A 21,613-nucleotide genomic window follows, 5' to 3' on the forward strand; every position below is an offset into this window, starting at 1 on the left:
CAAAATGTCAGGTTTCTGTGTGGATTTTGATTCACGAGGTGGGCTATAAGCGTGGGGGAGTGGTGGAAAGAGACAGACGGGACAGAGGCGGAAGATCAAACGGAAAGGAGACACGTGCTCAACTTAATGAGAGAAATGGAAGAGCTGGAAAAGTCAAGCAACGAGGCCGGGGTCATTAAGTGAAAAGGACCTTTTCTTTGACGATTGCTAGCCAGGTTGCTGACATAGAAACATACGTTTTTCAAAAAATCTTAGAATGATTCAAAAGACACTTATAGAATCGGGTAAAAATTCTAATTTTCAGGATTTTTCAAGAATAGCAGATCTACAAGCTCGCAGCGCGGCACTCGGTGCCGCGCTGTGAGCTTGTATATCTGCTATTTTTCAATAGTTAAAGCATAAAATAATGATACACAATAATGTGTGCCCATTCTAAATGGGTTAAACAAACTATGAGGTCCGTTCACTGTTTTCAGACCTGGTTTGCTGAGACAAATCTGGTTATTGATTTGAAAACAATCACAAAAACTACGTGAAACCAGGCATAACCATCTATCTGTTTTATGCCAGTTTAAGCAGCTTTCCACTTCGTCTGTGGTGCTGGGCTGCAACTATAGCGGTTATGTTCACCTTTTTTATATCAACGAATCAATGCGCGAGAGAAATCCTATTTCTAAATGGATTTGTTTGACTAAATGGTAAATGGACTGCATTTACTAGCACCTTTTATCCAAAGCGCTTTACAATGTATTTCACATTCAACAGATCAAAACTTTCTTTTTGGAGGCATATTGACTTGCTCATGAATCAAGGCACCTAGAATGAAGTTGGGGATTATGGGGAGGAAGGAAAGGGGAGGGCATATTATATATATATAATAACGCTAGTTTTTGGATAGGGGATATATGACATATAATGTAACAAAACGTCTTCCTGTGATGTGGCCCCCGCTTTGGTTGTGGCCCTAAGCGACCGCTTATATTTCTTATGCCAGGAACCGGCCCTGCACCAGTGGCAGAGGAAACCATGCACAGCACCAACAACCTGCTCATCTGGAACAGTTCAGGGGTTAAAGTCTGTTGCTCAAAGTACACTTTTGACTCAGCCAGGAGGAGGATGGAATTGGGAACCTTCCAGTTCCAAGACTGGCCGCTCTGCCTCCTCCACCACTGATGCCCTGCCAGGCTGGACTTAACCACTAAAGCCCTGTTCTGTCGTACAAGCGGCGTGTGTTTTCACATGCTCTTCAAAGCCAACAAAGCTGAGGAAAAGGGTGATAAAGCTGCTAGAAGACGAAATGCGCAAGAAAGTCACACACGACACACTCAATGTGCTCAGCACATTGAGTAACCACTAACTCACTCAAGTATGGAGAAGCTTTTAGTGGAAGAATCCAATTAAGTTCTAATTAGTGTCTTCAGATTAAAAGCAGACGTCTAAATCACAGAAAACATGTTGGAGGACCTGCAAGCAACCTGCATGGAGGCCAACCATACATGTTTTCTGGAGCTAAATTAAAGCCTTCATGGAGTAATATAAAACGTTCACTTTTTGAAGACCTTATGGAATTTGTCATTCTAACCAGGGGTTTTCAAAGTGGGTGACGGGGCACCCTGGGGTGCCGTGACAGCAGTCCAGGGGTGCCACGAGATAATTTGATAATATTTGGAATTTATTTGGACACTTTTGAAAAAAAATATAGTATCATTTTAAACTTGAAGAACAAAGTTATTTTCAGTCAGTTCTAACCAAAATGGCTATTATCTCCACGTTTTCCTTGCAACATAATCACTAAAATATCGTCACTGTCGGGCAGAAACCTCGTATCTCCAAGTTTCAAATGTGTTTGGCAAAGCAAGTCCCTGCTTCATCATACAAGACTGTCGCACAAAACTAGTTTAGTACATTTTATAGATGATAAATACAAAACGAACGGTTTTGGACATACAAGGTTTCCACCCGACAACGACGATATGCTATAAATCTAAGGAGTGAAAATTATAATGTAGGGGTGCCTCGGATTAAAAAAATATTTATGGGGTGCCCTGAGACAAAGAAGTTTGGGAACCCCTGTTCTAAACAATTGTGCTGTGATGTACCAAGGGAACATTGATAAGGCTGTACAAAGAAGATACATTCTTCTTTTTGCTAGCTGTAAACAGATTTCTTTTGCCAGATGTCTTTAACAAGAAACTGGTATAAAACAGAGCCTCTAGCTAAAGAACAATGGCTTGAGATTATCTTTTCAATGTAAAAACCGACATACAACAACTAAAACAACAACTAAAAACCAAACGCAACGAGAAAATAACTGGTTAAAAGGATAATTTGTATTTACAAGTAACTGAACTGTTATCCCTACTGTACTTCCAAACCCACCAAAAAAGACCTAAGGGTGGTGCTAGAGGAAAGGCCAACGGGCAACAAAATCAGTAGGGGCGATCAGTCGCTATCCAGCCAGTAGTTTTTGAGAAATGTTGTTTGCGACCAATGTGGTGTATGGACAGACAGATAGACAGACAGACAGACAGACTGACTGACACATAGGAAGAAGGACACCTGTTGCAAAGGACACCCACTGATGAATTACCAGAAGTCACAACGTTGAAGACGCTGCAACCACATTTGGTGTATAGTTGGTACTAATGGACATGCAACTAAATGTATTTTAAACTTAATAATCACAACCTAAACCTGCAGGGAGAGCAATTCCTAGGAACTTTGGATCACTTTAGCAGTCTAATGTTTTAGATCCATGAGCAAGATGAATGCAGCATGTGTATGCATGTTTTTTTTTTTCTTCTTTTTTTCGTCTTCTCCTAATGCTGCCCAGAAGATTCCTATCCCCTTAGTCCAGTAATGAATTCCCAGCACTCATTAGGCCCTGGCAACTGTATATATCCCCCTTAAGCATGTCACGGGACAGTGACCTTTTAAAGTAGGGGTCTATGTGACAGGCATAACCCATCACTTACTGTAGGTAAAAAACTCAATATTTAGTTCACAACAAGCTTTAAATTCTGGCCTCTGAATGTGTTCATTTGTTCTTGTTTGCCCTGTGTTGTTGTCTCGTCAAGTAAGATTGCTACTCGTGGTAGGTTCTGCTTGTGAGTTTATGTTTTAAATGCATTCTGTCTTGTGATTGCTGGTATGGGCTCCGATCCGATCATCATCAGGTCTTGTCCTTTGCAACCAAGTAGGCCCCCTCCTCCCTGTTTGAGCTACTGTCTCATTAAGCACAGTGTTTTTTTCCCACAATCTTATGTGTGCAACATTAGTTTGTTTTATTTTCTAATGTTTTTAATATTGTGTTCTAGTGCCTATGGGCACTGGGGCAAACCGCCAAACTGACTAGTGGTCTTTGGCGCGAGGTTGTATTAAATCCCAAAGGTATTTTGATTGTGTGTTGGAGGTAATTCGAAAGTATGATGGTTGTGTTATGTCCCAAAGGTACAGAAATGTATTTTTGATTGTGTGGTTTTACCGGTAGGTCATTTGAAAATATGTGGAATTGAAGCAGTTCTTCTAGATCTCTTTGAGATTGTAAGACACCGTTGCTCTGTTGCCGAGCAGTGTGCATAACTGCTGTTTTTCCCATGTGTATTATTTATTAGAACAGTTAAAATTTTGAGGTGCCTTACTCTCCTTTAATTTAATGTTAGTCGGGTCAATGTGGTTTCCTTAGCATTCCAGGTCCTGGGTTTTATTAGTAGCCAGGCAGCTAGAGTATGCTGCCCAGTCTCCCGCTTACTCCGGCCTCTTGTCTGGAACCCTACCGATGCTCAATTTGTGGGTCCAATGCCGATCCCGATTTGAGAGCCCTAGCGCGCCGATTAACAACATTTTGACAGACATTTTGTCAATAATAATAATCAATTTGAAAAACTTGAAAGATTTGATTAAAGACAGATTTGAGAGTAGATCCCAAGCAACTCGCCCAGCTGACAGATGTATGCCCCCCAGCCCGTTGGGGTACGTGCCGTGACAAATCGGGCCAATTGTGTTTGTATAAAGGCTTGACAAAACCGCATTCACCGCAAAAAAATGGATTCCAATCCTTAGACTCCACAATGGTGGGCACTGGGCAGATCCGTACTACTGCCTCCTGAGCGCCTGTTGTTGAAAGATGTTGACAATTTTCACCTATTAAACTACTAAAGGATCGAGACGCTTTGCAGCCCTCACACCTATGTCACACCGCCAATCTGACCGACTGAGTCATAGGGCAGAAGGAGCGAGTGCATTCTCGGGCACCGGCGTCAGGCGCGGCGGCACCGGTAACTGCCGACAACAGCCGCTGCAGGCACCGCCACACGGACCGGTAGCCACGCAACGTTGCCGGTAATTGAAGGCAGTGGACCGGCAGTGGAGCAGCAGCCGCCAACAACAGGTAGGCAATTTCGCACGAACCCGCAGCCGCGGCAGGCATCGCTGCCCGACGGTGGTTAGGGTTAGGTTAGGTTTAGGCATAGTTTTACTGAGGTTACGGTTAGGGTTAAGGTTAGTACCGTCGGACAATGTCTGCTGCAGAGTTGCCGTGGAATGATTGCCGGCACTTGCCACAGCAGTTGCCCTTGCTCTCCCTCACATAGGGGGCATTCAATGTTTTACTGCGATTAAAATGAAGTCTGGAGCATATTGTCGGAAAGTGCGAAGGCTCATGCGAATTCTGGTGCGGATCAAACGAACAAATTCTAATCCGCAAAAAAAAAAAAAAAAAAACGTGGTCTCGCTTCACTTACAAGCGTGAGTTCAGTTCACTGTTGGTGTGAATGCAATCTGCATCAAATGCAAGAAATGAACCAAAACATGTGGCATTGTGGGTTGAGGAATTTGTAAACACAGGGGGAAAAGGACGAGGCATTATTACACAGCGGAAAGATGTTCCACAGAGGAAGACCAGGACATACCAGTGCATTTTTTCCAATTGGAGAGCCACAATTTCGACCGCGTCATATTTGTTGTTTGGTGTGATTCCTTGCTGCGGTTGACAAAGTGCAGTGTGAAAATGCAACAATGTTTGTTTCAACTACCCTCCCCCAATCGCACAGAGTCTAACGAACTAAAGGGTGTGAATCTCGTGTCGGGGGCTTTGTCAGTGTACCCGTTGTACCCGTCTGTCTATGTCCCTTTTGTGCCCATATGGAGATCTCTGTATCTGTCTGTCTATCTGTGTCCCTTTTATGCACATATACTGTTACCCTGTATATTGGCATGCCCATCTATGGGCATATTGGTCAAATTGACGGTTCTAGACAAACGTGTATCCAAAAGACGCGCCTAACTGGTAAAGAAATAATCATTTCGGGACACATCGGCTGCATAGTTACTGAAATGCAAAAATACAAAGCCAAACATACATATATATCTACACGTGCTCATTCTGAGCGCAAGGACCAGGGTTCAAATCCGTCTCTAGCTCTGTGCCCGTATTTACACTGGCCTATCTGAAATAAAACTGACCTTAGAACTTATGGATGAATACTCACAAACTGTTCTATTTTCTGTTCCAATCAAAATCAAATCGGCATTGAGACTTTATCTGGGTCCCCGACTCTAAAACAACAGCTCAACGTGAACGATATAGTGCTCCATAACCATAGACGAGCTATAACAAACATTTGAAATGGCAGCTTACATGCTTTTTTATTTGCCCGAAATTAAGGAATTAAAAAAGAAAAGTAGCTCAAGTTTAAAATGCACTAATGACAGGCATGGAAGCAAATAGCCATTTCAAAATAAACAGTTTAGTACGTGAACAGTTTACGAGGTTCTGCACGTCCAGCAAAACCACCTTGGAAAGCCTGCTGGAGCTTTTCCCCCCAAGATAAACAGGAGCAGATGTTTAGATGTTGACTCGGACTGTGTTTTGCGTAACATGGAAACATGCAGGATGGAGAGATACAGACTGACAACCAGCTAGACCAGGGGTCGGCAACCCAAAATGTTGAAAGAGCAATATTGGACCAAAAAACACCCAAAACAAATCTGTCTGGAGCCGCAAAAAATTATGAAAGTCTTATATATCGTCGTTGTCGGGTGGAAACCTTGTATGTCCAAAACTTAGTTTTGTATTTATCATTTACAAAAATTAACTAAACTAGTGAAAACAGCCGATCTACAAGCACACAACGCCTCGCACCGCGAGGCGTTGTGTGCTTGTAGATCTGCTCTTTTCACTACTTTTGTGCGTCAGTCTTGTATGATGAAGCAGGGCTTTACTTTGCGAAAAAAAAAACATACAAATTTGAAACTTGGAGATACAAGGTTTCTGCCTGACAGTGACGGAAAAAAAAGTTACAAAAAAATAAAATGTCATACATTTTTGACTAAGCGCCAGGGAGCCACTAGGGTGGCGCTAAAGAGCCGCATGCGGCTCTAGAGCCGCGGGTTGCTGACCCCCGAGCTAGACAGATACATCACTCGATCGATAGGCAGACACGCACACACGCACGCACGCACGCACGCACGCACACACACACACACACACACACACGCAGACAGACAGACAGACAGTAGGGCTGTCACAATTATTACATAATCGTCTAATCGTGATTATTTGACATTATCGCAATTATTTTGTCATAATCGTCATAATCGTGAATGTTGAAAAATGTCCGAAATAGTGGAAATAGCAGATCTACAAGCTCACAGCGCGTCGCATCGCGACGCGTTGTGAGCTTGTAGATCGGCTATTTCCACTATCAAGTAGTAAGTTGTCAAATATGTCAGTAATTTCTTTATATATTTAGGTTATGTGTCATATCTACCAATGACAACTTCAAAGCCTAAAAGCCAAACAGAAATGTAATTATCAACGACAAAAACACAATTAAATCGTTGATCGCCAATTATTTGAGTGACAATTAATCGTCATGTAAAATGTCATATCGTGACAGCCCTAACAGACAGACAGACAGATTGATTATATTGATTCTCCCTCTCAATTCTTCAACGCATCAATAAATCAGTTAGCCCATGCAAGGGCACATAAATGACATTGCTAAATCTTTGCCTAAACTCCACAAAGTATCAATGCTGTGTCCTGAATACAACGTTGAGTCTATTGTTCTAGTGGTGGAACGAAGTTCTTACAGCCCGGTGGAAGAACTGAATCATCATTTTGTTCCTTCAGGGACAATGCTCATGTTCATGATCAATGGGGCGGTTGCGTGGTTGAAACACTTTCTTCCTAAAACAAATTCTCTGTCACCATTGGACCACAGCATTCATTCACTAAGTTGGTTTCCCATTGCCTTGGACTCGAGTGTGAGCCTGCCAGTTACATAATAATAATGGTTATCCTAGAATGAACTGGAGAGGAAACCACTTCTAATATTCCCGCAGTTAGACTGGCTCTCTCATGCTGTCTGTCATGCCTTTAACACTCTGTCGTTTAAAACAGCAACCACAGATTCAGTGCAAATCTTTCACAATGTTAAAAAAAAAAGTATAATTTTAATTACGGTCATGTTTTTTGTATAGTTATTTGTTGAGTTTATTCTCCTGGCATTTATCAGTGTCTTTCTTTAGTAGGGATGTTTTAATGCCATGTCTTGTATTTGCTTTTTGCTTCTTTTTTTTTTTACTTTACCATTACAGACACGTTTTCCCCTTCAGCTTTATCCACGTAAACACTACAGTGTTTATTTCATTTACCAAATATCTTCACTGAAAACAGCCAGTGTACAGCTCACATCCTGCCCAGAACGCGAGTGTCTAAACTCTAGGAGAGCTAAGGTAACCTGCCGACGCTGGTGAAAACAAGCGCTCCTTCCCTTAGCTCTCCTAGAGTTTAGAAACTCGCGCCCAGAACAGGTACATCAGGATCAGGATTAGACTGTGTACAATGTATAAAACGAATGTATTTACTGTACTTATGACTCACCGGATGACCCCCTCTCCCATCACCACCAGGGATACCATTAGCTCCAGCTTCTCCCTTCAAGACAAGACAAACTGGTTTAAATTAACATATCGGAACACTAATCAAATTCTCATGCATCTGTTTGCCTTAGCGATTGCAAAAGCAAGCTGCATTATTAAATAAGCATCACAAAATTTTGCTTATATTCTATCAGCATCAAACATAACATCCAGTCCTACTTAAAGAGGAGGAGAAAGTGGACATTTGAAATGTCCAGGCAGTTAGTCTTTGATTTAAGAACAAAATGCTGTATTTATTATAATGACATCCACCTAGATGGTGATGAACACCATTGATGTTTTGTGTTGCTCTGACATGATGAAAGCCATATGTCAGAGAACGCCTGGGAACGTAAATTAAAAATAAGAAAATACAAGGAAACAATAAGGTTCATCTGCTTCTTGATCGCTATCGCTGTGCGAACCAACAACAACTAAAAGCTGCCAAACATCAAATCCTTTGAACATTTTTCTGAGAGTGTCCTGTACGTGCTAAACGTACATGCCAAGCCAAACTCATGCTTCCATTCATCCTCTAATCTCTAGCTGAGTGACTTTTGCAAGGCAAATCATTCAGACCTTTTGACCAGGTCTCCCTGATAATCCATCTTTTCCATCTCTTCCGGGTAAACCCTGCAATTGAACAAAAGTGTTTGGGTTTTTTCAGTTTTTTTTTTTTTTTTTGTAGTAATACTGAACATGAGGTCTCGATATAATTCCAAAATGTTACATACTGGCTCGCCTGTATATCCTGGTGGGCCAAAGCCTCCTCGGCTCCCCTTTTCACCCTGGAATTAAAATGGCAACATTTTTGATTCAGTTATTGACATTAACAACTTTAACCAAATCCCAGAGTATTCCCTCCACAACAAATATTTTAAATAGCAATTCAGCAAGCTAAAACACTCTTCGCAATGTCAAGCTGTGTGAGCTTTCGGTGAACGATCTACTATTATGACATGCCCAGAATATAAAGACGTTAGGGTCCATTTGGTTAATGATTTATAACTTCCTGACATACTTACCACTTGGCCATCTTTTCCTGGCAACCCAAGCCTTCCTTCGGGTCCAATCAAGCCCTAGATGTAGTCAAAGTTTGGTTAATAATCATGAAGTGAGATGTCAGTCTACACTACAGAATATGTCACAATGCTCAGTTAACTCAGTCAACCCATTTTCTCTCAGCAAACGCACACTATTTTGACTCACTATGGATTTGAAAATACCAACGGGTTACTGTGCAGATTGTCAAGTTAAAGAACTGTCCATCGTGCTCGTGTTCATAGTGTTCAAATGTTTGCATACTTTAACAGTAAAAAGTCAACATATGACAACTATTATTTGAAAACACTCTAATAAAAAGTCTAACGAACGTAAAACCATGCAGCCTCTATTCACCATGTTCCTGCTGCGGGGCACATATTAGCATAACTTACAGCAGTTACACCTTGCAAATGTCCTCGGTGAACATCAGCACACATCCATGAAAGTACACAATCCACAGTCCAGTTCCTTTGTTTATTTGTAATAAACCTAATGAAAATAATAACGTGGGCTCCATATAGCCAACTGGGTGAAAGACCCGAACGCATTTCCACCTCTGCATAAACTGCATAGCACCGTGTGCACTTTCCTGTTTATGCGCCTGTGCGGCCTCGATGACTCCCTAATAGCCACAGTCCCACTATGACTTTTGCACATGTGAAAAGTTCAGAGAGGTTACAAAGCCAATGGCATAAACAACTCAAGGCACTTAAGACAGTTCCCTAATAGTCATCCTTTCCCGTGCAGAAACCTTGGCGGACTACAGGACTGGATCCAGCTTTCCTCTCCCAGGTTGCACCCCTAGGCAGAGTCATGTTCAGCAGGGTGGTGACTACAGAGGCTGGTGAAGCTGCTTGCCAAAGCCAGAGCAGCATTATGTTGTTGCTGAAATAAAGCCTCCCACTCAATTATCGAGAAATTCCGCAAAGCCTCAACTAGTTCCTGAGCACATTCAGCTTATTGGGCCTGATGACAAGACATGTCCACATGTGCACAGACAAGTGTGCATAGTAGCTCAGTCATGTTCCGCCTCTCTTCTTCTCCCTGACACATGTTCTGCTGACTCAGAGAAGCAGACATCCATCACTCAAAACTATTGGCATTGTGGGAGTGATGAGTGCGTGGGCGGTGCTCTGTTCTGCAGGAGACGTGCTGCCAGGAAAATGGAGACTACACCCTTGGCCGGGGTCTCAGCACGGGGAAGAGATTTTGGAGAGGAAGACGACAACGTAAATCTGTTTGTTTTAAAATAACACTGGTCTCTAGTCACTTCGCTGCATGACAAGGAAGGATGCACCAGTGGGAACGGCTGGCCTAGACCACCCATGACCCAAACGCCTACTACTTCCCCCACATTTCCACCAGGGCAGCAGATTCAGCCCATGCATCCGGAGGCTGACACCGGTTGTACCAGCTTTTTAGAAGGCCAGGTAAAGATCAGTCCCCAGGCGTTGCTCCGCTGCATGTAGTGCTAATGACGATCTCTCACAATAACTCAAGACAAGTGGGATAGATGTGCTGTGGCCAATTGGACTTGAGTAAAACAGGCTTCAATGACAACCGGAGGTGATGATGACTGATGAGTTCATCTCAGCATCTTATAAGCTGATGACATTTAGCTATCTAAAGTCACTGAATGTTACACTTACTATACTTCTCTACTAAAAGGTACAGTAGGTCAAGTGCTTTGTGTTAACAGGAAATGATTAAACCCTTTACAAGCTCCTTCTATTGCCCCCCATTGGATTAGATTTCACAGCTGCATGGAGCTGTGATTCAGATTTGTGAAGCTCAACATTGAAAGAAGTGATGACATTTTTATCCTAACCAGAATGATGAAAACAACAAGGACACAATAACAGACATGTCCCTTACGGGCATAGATAGGCCAGTACTGCGCCATGGTGAGAATGATCTAACAGTGACTAGAATGACCTTCCAATGCCCTGCTGCTCTCCGGCACATGACTTACATCAGTTACACACCTCTTGAGTTCCTTAACCCATTTAGGCCTAACCTATAGAATAGGGCTAAATCAGAAATTAGCCTACAAACAAATATGTTGCTACATACTGTACATGTACTGTAAGCCCATCCCAAACAGCAAAATGTGTTCCCGGCCTGAATGGGGTTAATGGCTTGATAAAGTGCAGAATTAAAATGTGCACTTACACAAGTCCTTTCGACAATGAACAAGAAATGTTTTTTTGACATACAGTAAATGTTAGTGGAGTTACAGTAAAGGAGTTAGTGGCCATGTTCTAAGAAAAGCTCATATGTTGAACTCTTGTTTCCCTATTTTAGGGAAGTGTTATAACATGGCTGGCAGTGACAACAGTCAGACTGCACATGATTGAAGTTCCAACACTGTGGCGTGCTACATGGAATTTCCCGGGAGCTAATTCTGCTTTTTGTCTCAAAAGATTTCCGCTTCTAGCATTTCATGTGGGGGCGTCATGCTTAACTACCACATAATATATGGTAGTTAAATAAATACCATATAATAGTTGGAAAATCCGTGGAAATCCTTCTTTCAACACGGTGCAAATTGTAGCAGAGTAGCTGTGCCTGAAACCCAGAAACCCAATATCACCCTTGGCCACTGTGAGTGGTAAAATGGTTGGTTTTCCATGTGGGAGAGCGAATCAAGAGGTCACGTTGGGAGCTTAACCCGGGATCCTGTTTCCCAGTGGGGGGGAGGTCAAATGGGGGTGAATATAGCAGATTAGCCCCGCCTGTATCCCAGAAGATGAAACAGATGTTTGGTTTAGATTGTTAAAAAGACCTGGGTTCAAATCCAAGTGAACACAGACTCTATTATTGTGTAGCTAATTATGTTTTACCCCCTTTTTCCTCCACATTTTGGTCGTCGTGCCAATTGATTCCTCCCCACACACATTGTTGTCACTGCTGTTGTATCCTACTGACTCACCTGCCAGTGGGGAGCCCCCACCGGGAGGACGTAGAGCCAGGGACATGCTGGGCCCCTGATTCAGCCCGGGAAAAAGAGTTGGAGAGGCCCTCATTGCGTGCTATATAGAGAGAGAGATCTCTCTCTATAGCGCTGCTGCTACTCAAAGATTTGCCATTTCAGATCATGACAAGTGACAAGCCAGTGGGCCAATTACATGAGTTATATTTCGTCGTTGTCGAGTGGAAACCTTGTACGTCCAAAACCGTTTGTTTTGTATTTATCATTTTAAAAATGATTTGAACTAGTGAAAACAGTCGATCTACAAGCACACAACACCTCGCACCGCAAAGGGGTTGTGTGCTTGTAGATCTGCTGTTTTCACTACTTTTGTGCGACGGCCTTGTATGATGAAGCAGGACTTTGCTTTCCGAAAAAAATCACAAATGTGAAACTTGGAGATACAAGGTTTATGCCCGACAGTGACGATTAACTTTGTTGGACGCCCAGCCCCCAAAATAGAACAAAGGCCGACATTTTATTATTAATTTTTTCCTAATGACTGGCCAGGAATGAACCGGCCGTTCGGGAGTTGTCCCGCTTTTCCCAATGGCCAGCACGTCCCTGGGGAGCCCCCACAGGGAGGACGTAGAGCCTTCGTGCTACTCCTCCCGGCTCCTGCCCAACACTCCCTGCCGCCCCAGCCCGTAAGAATACACGCAGTGACAAATATCACCAGGGACTTTCAGGCACATGCATGTTCTTGTGTGTGATTGCTAATCTCGCAAGCTGTTGGGCCGATCACCACCATCCTTTTTCATATTACCGTTGTTCCCTATTGAGCTTGGCACATTTCCTGGGCCAAGCTGCCCAGATCACACATGTCACACGTGTCTTCTTATTTTTTCACTCTCAAAAAGCGCCTGCAATGTAGTAATGTATTTGAAACTACATTGCAGTGCACATCATGGGGTGATCACTGCTTGCCTCCTGTGAATTGTTTTATTTTTATTTTTGTTTATTTACTGTTTATTTCGTTGCTGAGTGAGGTCAGCAGACAAAGTGATGTGAGTGAGATGAAAACACCTGGGTGAAATGTGCCAATCTCAACAGGAAACAACGGTATGTTCTGTAATTTCTTTTGTAACGACGGAAGTCAACGGGGCTCTGACCGGGCTGAAACCTTGCCGACATTTGGAGTCAAATACATCAGACAAATAGACGCCCGCTGTCACAGACTGGCCACATACGCCACCAATAATGATAATGAATAATGATACCTGTAAACACCATTAATACCATATTCCGGCACCGAGTGCCGCTCTGCAAGCTTGTAGATCTGCTATTTTTGAAAAAGTCGTGAAAATGTGTGCAAATCTTTGATGTATTTTCAAAGCGAACGTTTGAAACTCAAATTTTGCTTCTGGGTGGTCCCTGGAACTAAATATTTTGAGATGGGGGTCCGTAGCCAAATACATATCATTTTGGGGGTCCTTCACATGAAAAGGTTTGAGAACCTCTGACATAGTAGTCTCTCAAGAACAGTGCACTCAGTGCCGCGCTGCAAGCTTGTATATCTGCTATTTTTCAATAGTTAAAGTTGTACTATGTAACTTTTTTATAAAACAAATCTTAAAATTCTCCTAACTATTAAATCACAAAAGTTTTAGAAGATCCGCGCCGTGAATTTCAGCCTGTAAAGCCTTCTCTGTATGTAAACTGAGATCCTTGCCGTGGACCGGATCTCGCGCCAAAATTGCGTCATCACACTACCGGCCAATCACAGCGAGGGTTATACAACTGCCGGCCAATCACAGCGCATCTTGAAGTGGGGTCGCTATGGCAGCCATATTTGTTGTCGCCCGTTTGTACCATCCCTTCTCTAGGTAATTTCGCCTACCAGGCAGGGTGAAGGAGTCCGTATCTCTGGAATTACTGAACGCACAGGAACAAGGGACCCCTTAAAAGATAGATCTCAGCGAGGTGGAGGCAGACGCGGGGGTCTGAAGGTACGAAAAACGTCCGAAAGACGCGGACGCGACCGCGGTTTGCTATAGGGCTAATGACCACTAGTTGGGCATCTTACACAGTATGGCTTTAAAGCATAAAATAATGATACGCAATAATGTGTACCCGTTCTGAATGGGTTAATTAAAAAAAAAAAGTACTGTATTATCGCACCTTTTCACCTGCATGGCCAGGTGGTCCGGATAACCCAGGCACGCCCCGATCACCCTGAAACAAGAGCGTAGTGAGTCGTTTTAAATATTTACTTTTTACAAATCAGTGTCAAACGTAATGAATAAATATAACATGCCATAAATGTGTTACTTACCGGACTACCAGGGCTCCCTTGCTCACCCTTGTACCCATGTGATCCACGCGGGCCCTGACAGAGGGAACAGCGAGGAGGAGAAGTTTTACTTGCCTGCATTAAATATGATTCACTCGATAGAAGGATGGATAATTAAATGATCCTTATTGTACCTCTGTCCCTGGTTGTCCTGATAGTCCTGGATTGCCTCTGTTGCCGGGGATTCCCTTAAATTCCAATAGAAAGTAGAGATGAACAGACACGCAGGCACTTGGATAACATTCAACCCTTCTTTTTTCCTCTATTCCTTTTTGTTTTAGCATATTGTGTTGGTGTCCCTGCACACAATGTAGTGATTTTGAGGCCCAGTTCCTAGAATCTGATTTCATTTATACTTAATTTAATTAGTATGGCATAATGGTTTCAGTGACCAAGAAATGCCCCAATAGCAAAGCAGGGCGAGGCGTTGTAAGCTGGTTAAGCTGGTTAATGTAAAAAACATGATCCTATCACACAAAGATTTGGCAGCCCCCCCTGTAGTAGCTCTGAGGACGGGCAGGGTTCCCCAATTAGTTTTCCCCAAGGGCCGAATTATGTCTAGGGTACCAAGCCGAGGGCCACAACATTGCAGGGGGAGGCGGCGTTCCCGCTACTCCAGCGACTGTGACAGTTCAGATATCGTCGTTGTCGGGTGAAAATCTTGTATGTCCAAAACCATTCGTTTTGCATTTATCATTTTAAAAATGATTTAAACTAGTGAAAACAGCCGATCTACAAGCACACAACGCCTCGCACCGCGAGGCATTGTGTGCTTGTAGATCTGCTGTTTTCACTACTTTTGTGCGACGGCCTTGTATGATTTGCGAAAGAACGTACAAATTTGGAGATACAAGGTTTCCAGCCGACAACGACGATATACTAGTGTTGTTGCTGCTCTTATACCACCATTATTACTGGGGTTGGTGTGGGCCAGGTAGCCCCCCGCGGGCCGCCTATTGGGGAACCCTGCCCTAGGGGTCCCGGACCCCCTGTTGAAGACCCTTGCGCTAGAGGAAAGACGGTGGGGTCACCAAAACCAGTAAGGTTCATCCACCAGTGAGCATAAAGGTGCACATCAAACATCATGGCAATACATCTAGTTTGAGATCAAATTGTTGGACTGAAGGATGGCCATTGCACCCCCTCCCAAAAAAAAGGGGAGTCTCAAAATTAAAGCATTGCTTTGCTGATATCACATAAATCTGGAGATTTTACTCAAAATAGTTGAGCAGAGCAAGATATGGCTGCTTGAACCGAACCCACTGAATGTATAATACAATCCCATACAAAGTAGCAGAAAATTGGGGGTTTATTTGTCTTTCATTAAAGCATTGTATTTTGAAGTACCGGTACATACCCCACCCCCCAGCAACACAAACAAAGACACAATTAAAGGAGTAGTTCACCCCCAAAATGACTTTTTTTTCCCCTATTGATTACTCACCCATGGAGACTTGAGTTCAATAATATGTTTTGGTTTTTGTTGCATTCCTAAGAGAATAATTTGATTATAGTAAATTTACCCTGATGGTTTCCCCATCCAGTGCCATGCATTTGGGTCCCCATCCAGGGCCATGCATTTGGGTCCCCATCCAGGGCCATGCATTTGGGTCCCCATCCAGGGCCATGCATTTGGGTCCCCATCCGGAATCAATGGGGGTAAATTTACTATAATCACATTTTTGTCTTAGGAATGCAAGTCTCTATGGCATGAGAAATCAATAGGGGAAAAAAGTCATTTTGGGGGTGAACTATTCCTTTAAGTGGGGAGCACTATGTAAAACAGATAAATGAAGTTATTTATGTCGATGATGTTTGTATATGTAACTATGTAGTACTCACAGGCTTACCATCAGCACCAGGAGGACCAGGGTTACCAGGCTTGCCGAAATGTCCTTGTTCTCCCTATAGAGTGAAGAAAAATGATCAGCTTACTGATGAGACTGATCATGTGCGATCAAACTACAACAGCAATTTTCAACAAAATAAAGAATCAATTCAAACTGCAGCAGTTACAAATGATTAAATGTCAACATCCATATAAAGAGCCATGATGTTGAACGCAAAGCTGAGAAAATACTATAAATGCTCTAAAATGCTGTCGCTGGAACATCTGCAGAGCAGTCAAGAACTTACAGCATTTTGAATCTATTACTAAATGTTGTAAAAGCATAGCTTTGACCTTATAAACACCAACTTGCTCGCAACCATATAAGGTTTTATCTTATAAAGAGTTTTATTGCCACGGTAATGTCCCTCAGAGGTACGTCGGTAAAGACTTTTATGACTATACGCATGTTGTGTGTGTATCTATGAACGTTAAAGAAGGATATACTGTCCAACATTTTCCTTGTTTGAGAGAATTTCCATTGAAAGTTCTACTGATCTAAAGCAGTGGTCTTCATGTTTTGGCAAACAGAACAGTACTACAGCACAGGACTTATATGAGATGAAAGCTTGCTCACAATTACAATGCCAAACATTGACCAGGTGTGGTAAAGAGGCGTTTGATCCACTGAATCCACTATGTGAGGTAAGCAGCAGGTTGTTGGTACAGTAAATTTGGGAAGGACTTAAATCAAAGCCTCCTATAAATATGTTCAGCTTGAAAGACAAGAGTCCCATGAGCCTCACTACGGTCTAGTGACATCCAAAACATGCCAGGTGAACCCCATCAGGCTGACCTCCACATCCTGAATAGAAACTCCTTTGAATAAAGCCCACAGTGGTTCTAAACCAAGCCCCCCAGAACCACGGTGGAACGTTGAAGCAGCCTTAGCCTGGTGGTCAAAAATGTAGATTTTTACAGTATAGATTCGGTTCCCATATAGATAATCCTGACTACTAATTGAAGCCGAGGCCGAATTGGGCCGAATCGCACGAAAGAGCCCTGACAGCACATGGTTCGTTCTACAGACTCCAAATTTCGCATGCAGATAGCTCAGACCTTTGCCTACGTTCTTAGCTCACAGCTCGACCAGACCCGATACACAATTTTTTGGATCCGGCACGAAAGGTTCGGAATCTCTGTATGCGGAGATGTCTGACATCGGGCTGTTCTGGAGCAAGCGCTGACTCATTGTGACATCACTTCATAAAAGGCTCTGACATCACATACGCTACATGAGTCAACAAAAAATCTCTCTGATTGTGTACAGTAATGTATGTATGTTTGTATGTAATCCGCATATCTCGGGAACCGTTCGTCCCACCGGCTTCAAATTTGGCATGCACGTTCCCCCCCGCCGCAGCCTCGACCCGACCTGATGCACGATTTTCCGTAACCCGGGCATGAATGGACACAGGCAAAGAGATGGTCAAACGGATCCTATGACAACAGGTATAATGGGGTTTGCATTAAAGGGTGGGGCAGTTACGTATTGAATGTTGAAATCCATATATAGAGATACCCGACACATCTCATTAAGTCTGACCTCACAAGCCCCATATTTGCACCTGGACGACCTCATGCTACTTAGAAACCTGCAAGCAGGTCCTGGCCGCACTCTCAAGAAATGGAAGCAGAATGGTGGTAATGCAAATGATGAACAGAGTCATTGAGTGTGAGATCGTAGTAGGCACAAAGAGGAGTGAAACAATCTTCCTACCAAGAATACCTCACTATGACAGAGGTGAGCTTCCCTTCACCTTCATTAGACGGTTCCCTATCCGTTTAGCTTTCTCTGTTACCATCAATAAGGGTCAGGGCCAAGAGAATGAACAAGTTGGCATCTACTTGCCTCAACCTGTGTTCGCTCATGGCCAACTCTACACAGCCTTCTCCAGAGGTTGTAAAAGTTTTCATTGTGGTTAATGACAAGGGCATTACTGACAACATTGTTTATAGCGAACTCCTTTAGGATAATGAGCATGAAGGGACACAGACAGATGCAGAGATGTCCATATATGGGCATAAAATGGACGCACACAGACACAGATATCTCCATATATGGGCATAAACAGATGGTCAAAACGGGTCCTATGACAACAGGTATATGATATATATATGATGTTTGCATTAAAGGTGGGGCATTCATTCCTTATTTACATCATTTCCGAGCATGCCAGGCTACGACCTAGTCCTAGACGCTCGGCCGCGGCCAAGCTTCTAGTACTATTAATCATATACAGTAAATGAGGGCCCGTGGCCTAATGCATATCAAACTGGGGCTCCAAAAAGGTTGAGAATCTAAAACAAATCTTAAGAAACAGATTTTATACAGTCTTTCAAAGCTGACCTTCAAGCCTGGAAGTCCAGGAGGTCCTGGGGGACAAGCGCAGGGTTCTGGAGTTGGTTCTGTGTAGTCTGGACTATTGGAGCACTGCAATGAACCAAATAATAGGCTACATTATAGTCAACAGTAGACCGACTGTGCATATGGTGTGCAATGAATGTTGCTTGAGCAAAAAAAACATACAGAAACGTACATTGAAGGGGTTCTTCCACAATAGAAACATAAATCACTTCTATCCTGCCATAAACTGCAGCGCTGCTGCTTCCGTAATTCTATTATTCATATGAAAGTATGAAGCACTTTTTCGAGGCGTGACAGTCAAGGCATGAAGGCTATGAATATAAATAAAGATAGGTTTGGTAGTGGGTACATATAAATTTATGTTCAAATCGTAGTGATATTAATGGCCCTGCAACTGTGAATTCTAAACTATCTGGCACTGTTCTAGTGAAGGCATTTGCCAAACACAACAGGCCACTGCTTTGCAGGCAGATGACAAAATACAGTTACATTGGAATATGCTAGAGGTTGGTTGACACTGATCTAGCCTACACTACAGTACTTAAAAAAAAACAGGGATTTATTTATAGTCACAATAAAGAAAAATGCAAACTCCCAGTCACTTACAACAAATACAGTTGGGAATGTTACTCACCACTCCGGGAATTTCACACGCAGACTCACGTTCATTCTGCTCTGGGTCACAGTAGATACGGAGTTTCTGAATTTCAAACTAATTCAAATCAAAATTGAAAAATCATGGTTAAATCATTGATTAGACAGAACTGTAAACAGCACGAGGTACAGTCAGACATTTGAGCTAAAAAACACATTCACACAAAATTCACAGGGAAGACATATTTGCATATTATAATCACACCCAGGGTCTATTAGACTAATGTTAACTCCATAGACACATACAAAACAGAAAAAGTACAAAACTTTCTCCGTCCTCACTGGAGAAAGTACAGTCTATGGGAATAGAATAGAACACCTTCTTCACCAGTATCCTTTACTTAAAAAAAGAAAAAGACAAAAAAAAAGGGGGGGGGGGGGGGGGTATTATGTTTGGCAACATAACACCTATATAATTTATGTCTTAAAAATACATGCAGTGCTTGTGCTTGCACCTGCACATAATAACTCCAGAGAGAGGTTTAAGTAGAAACAGCAAACTCCAGTTTCTGGCCTTGCGCTGCCTCCAAAATAGCATATCTGCAAGCTGTGACATGTTGTGAGCTTGTAGATCGGCTATTTTTAGCACACAACACTGGCCACACGAAACAATTTATAGCACAATGTACAATGTAAAACTATTTTTCCTACTGTTTTACATACAGCCAAAGAGATTTTGTCTGTATGTACATTGCAGATTGAGGCTTTAACCTTATCTTTTATGAAATATCCAACACCATAAGAGTTTCTGGAAGATGTTTTGTACACATGTATTGCTAAATTGACAGTTACTCTTTAATCTACAGTATTATTGCTGTAGGAAGGCTTGAATTTACCAGCCAAATGGGTTTGGGCTAGCCTCGTAAACCGCCCTCTCCCGGAAAACAAGTTGGTGGTTTAGGGTTAGCCAAAAGAAAGATATGTTGTACTCGATGGAATCCAAATGACTGAAATGAAGTTGTGGAAATTGAGATCTCCAAGTGCTATTTAAAATCTGAAATGATCATAGACAAAACTAAATGATGCCACTTAATGCAGTCTCTTGATTAGTGAAAGTGTGTGTGATGACAGAACTATCATGAAATTACAGCTAATTTAAATGTATCTACTTTTCTTTCAACTCCCTATGACATGGCCTTTTGGTGCCGTTTTGACATGATATTTAAGCCAAATTGGCAAAATACTGTATTCACAAAATGTACGCTTTTAAGATCACATTTACTTTAGTAGACAGAGTCTGATCTAGTAATTCCTACACAAAGGCATTGCCAATTGTGTCCATTTGATGTTACATAATTCATGGCTATATGTACTGAAGCATTACTAAAATTATTAGCAGCTGAATCGTTATAAATTATTGTTGATTATATTGCAACGCTGGCCAAGTTAGAGCTGGCTAATGTGGCCAGGGAAAGGGAAATCTTGGATTCTCTGCTGGAAACTGCTTACCCCTGCGACCCTACTCTGGATAAGCAGACAAAGATGGATGGATGTTGTTTATGTTTGTGTTTCAGTTAAAATATAAGGCCCAACATCACAGTATACCGGTATACCTAGTCAGAATGTAGATTAATTGGCACAGTACAGAGATTTTTGTTCTTTGTATATAACTTTTTTTTAATTTAAAATTGCAATTTGATTTTAGCTTATAATCAGCATCAAATATACAGCAAAACTATTACAACATTGTATAAATTATGACTATATTGAGCATCCAGAGTTCTTTGCACCGGAAGAAGGCTTCCTAAAGAGCCAAATAAAGCAAAGCTTAAGACCTAGTGGTCAAATATGCTCCTGTATTGCCAAGGATTTCTTGTTCTCCGAGCCAAGCATGTTTCAGACTAAACAGCTGTAAACGGCTTCCTAGAAACATGCTTCCTCAGTGTGTTGGCCCAGGCACGAGTTGAATCACTATTAACGTTCAAAGACCGGGAACGCGCCCGAGTCGCGTTAAGATTTGAACCACTTTAAACCATTATTTTATGCTTTAAACTATTGAAAAATAGCAGATATACAAGCTCACAGCGCGGCACCGAGCTTGTAGATCTGCTATTTTTGAAAAATCGTGAAAAAGGTCTTTGAATATCTTTGACCCCGATCTTCGACCCGACTTCTAAATCCTTCTTCTAAATCAGTGGTTCTCAGACTTTTTCATGTCAAGGACCCCCAAAATTACATTTATTTGGCCGCAGACCCCATCATCTCAAAATGGGTTGTTCCAGGGACCCCTCTAGAAGCAGAGGTTTGAGTTACAAAAGTTTGCTTTGAAAAATATATATTGAAAAATTGGCACACATTTTCACGATTTTTCAAAAAATTGCAGATCTACAAGCTCGCAGTGCGGCACTCGGTGCCGCGCTGTGAGCTTGTATATCTGCTATTTTTCAATAGTTGAAGCATTCAATAATTCTAGGCCTAAATGGCTTAAGAAAAAATAAAAGAGAGGCCGAGATTTTCTGGAAATCAAAT

The 21,613-nt window shown here is 42.3% G+C and overlaps 2 protein-coding genes across 2 annotated transcripts in view; one reads left to right on the forward strand and one right to left on the reverse strand.

Moving 5' to 3' along the window:
- The window catches only part of fbxo9 (F-box protein 9), a 446,168-nt gene that overhangs the window by 371,871 nt on the left and 52,684 nt on the right, over nucleotides 1-21,613 (forward strand). The gene's annotated exons all lie outside the window — the stretch shown is intronic.
- col21a1 (collagen, type XXI, alpha 1) overlaps nucleotides 1-21,613 on the reverse strand; it is a gene marked incomplete at both ends in the record, with an annotated part of 50,740 nt that overhangs the window by 24,854 nt on the left and 4,273 nt on the right. Inside the window, 10 exons of the mRNA XM_080740754.1 lie at nucleotides 7,889-7,942; nucleotides 8,506-8,559; nucleotides 8,661-8,714; nucleotides 8,952-9,005; nucleotides 14,063-14,116; nucleotides 14,217-14,270; nucleotides 14,369-14,422; nucleotides 16,077-16,139; nucleotides 18,473-18,556; nucleotides 19,125-19,202. Coding sequence (XP_080596880.1) covers nucleotides 7,889-7,942; nucleotides 8,506-8,559; nucleotides 8,661-8,714; nucleotides 8,952-9,005; nucleotides 14,063-14,116; nucleotides 14,217-14,270; nucleotides 14,369-14,422; nucleotides 16,077-16,139; nucleotides 18,473-18,556; nucleotides 19,125-19,202 — 603 coding nt within the window. The remainder of the gene's footprint in view (nucleotides 1-7,888; nucleotides 7,943-8,505; nucleotides 8,560-8,660; nucleotides 8,715-8,951; nucleotides 9,006-14,062; nucleotides 14,117-14,216; nucleotides 14,271-14,368; nucleotides 14,423-16,076; nucleotides 16,140-18,472; nucleotides 18,557-19,124; nucleotides 19,203-21,613) is intronic.

This window comes from Nannobrachium achirus, assembly GCF_963921795.1.
Source record: "Nannobrachium achirus genome assembly, chromosome: 13".
Classification (NCBI taxonomy): Eukaryota; Metazoa; Chordata; class Actinopteri; order Myctophiformes; family Myctophidae; genus Nannobrachium; species Nannobrachium achirus.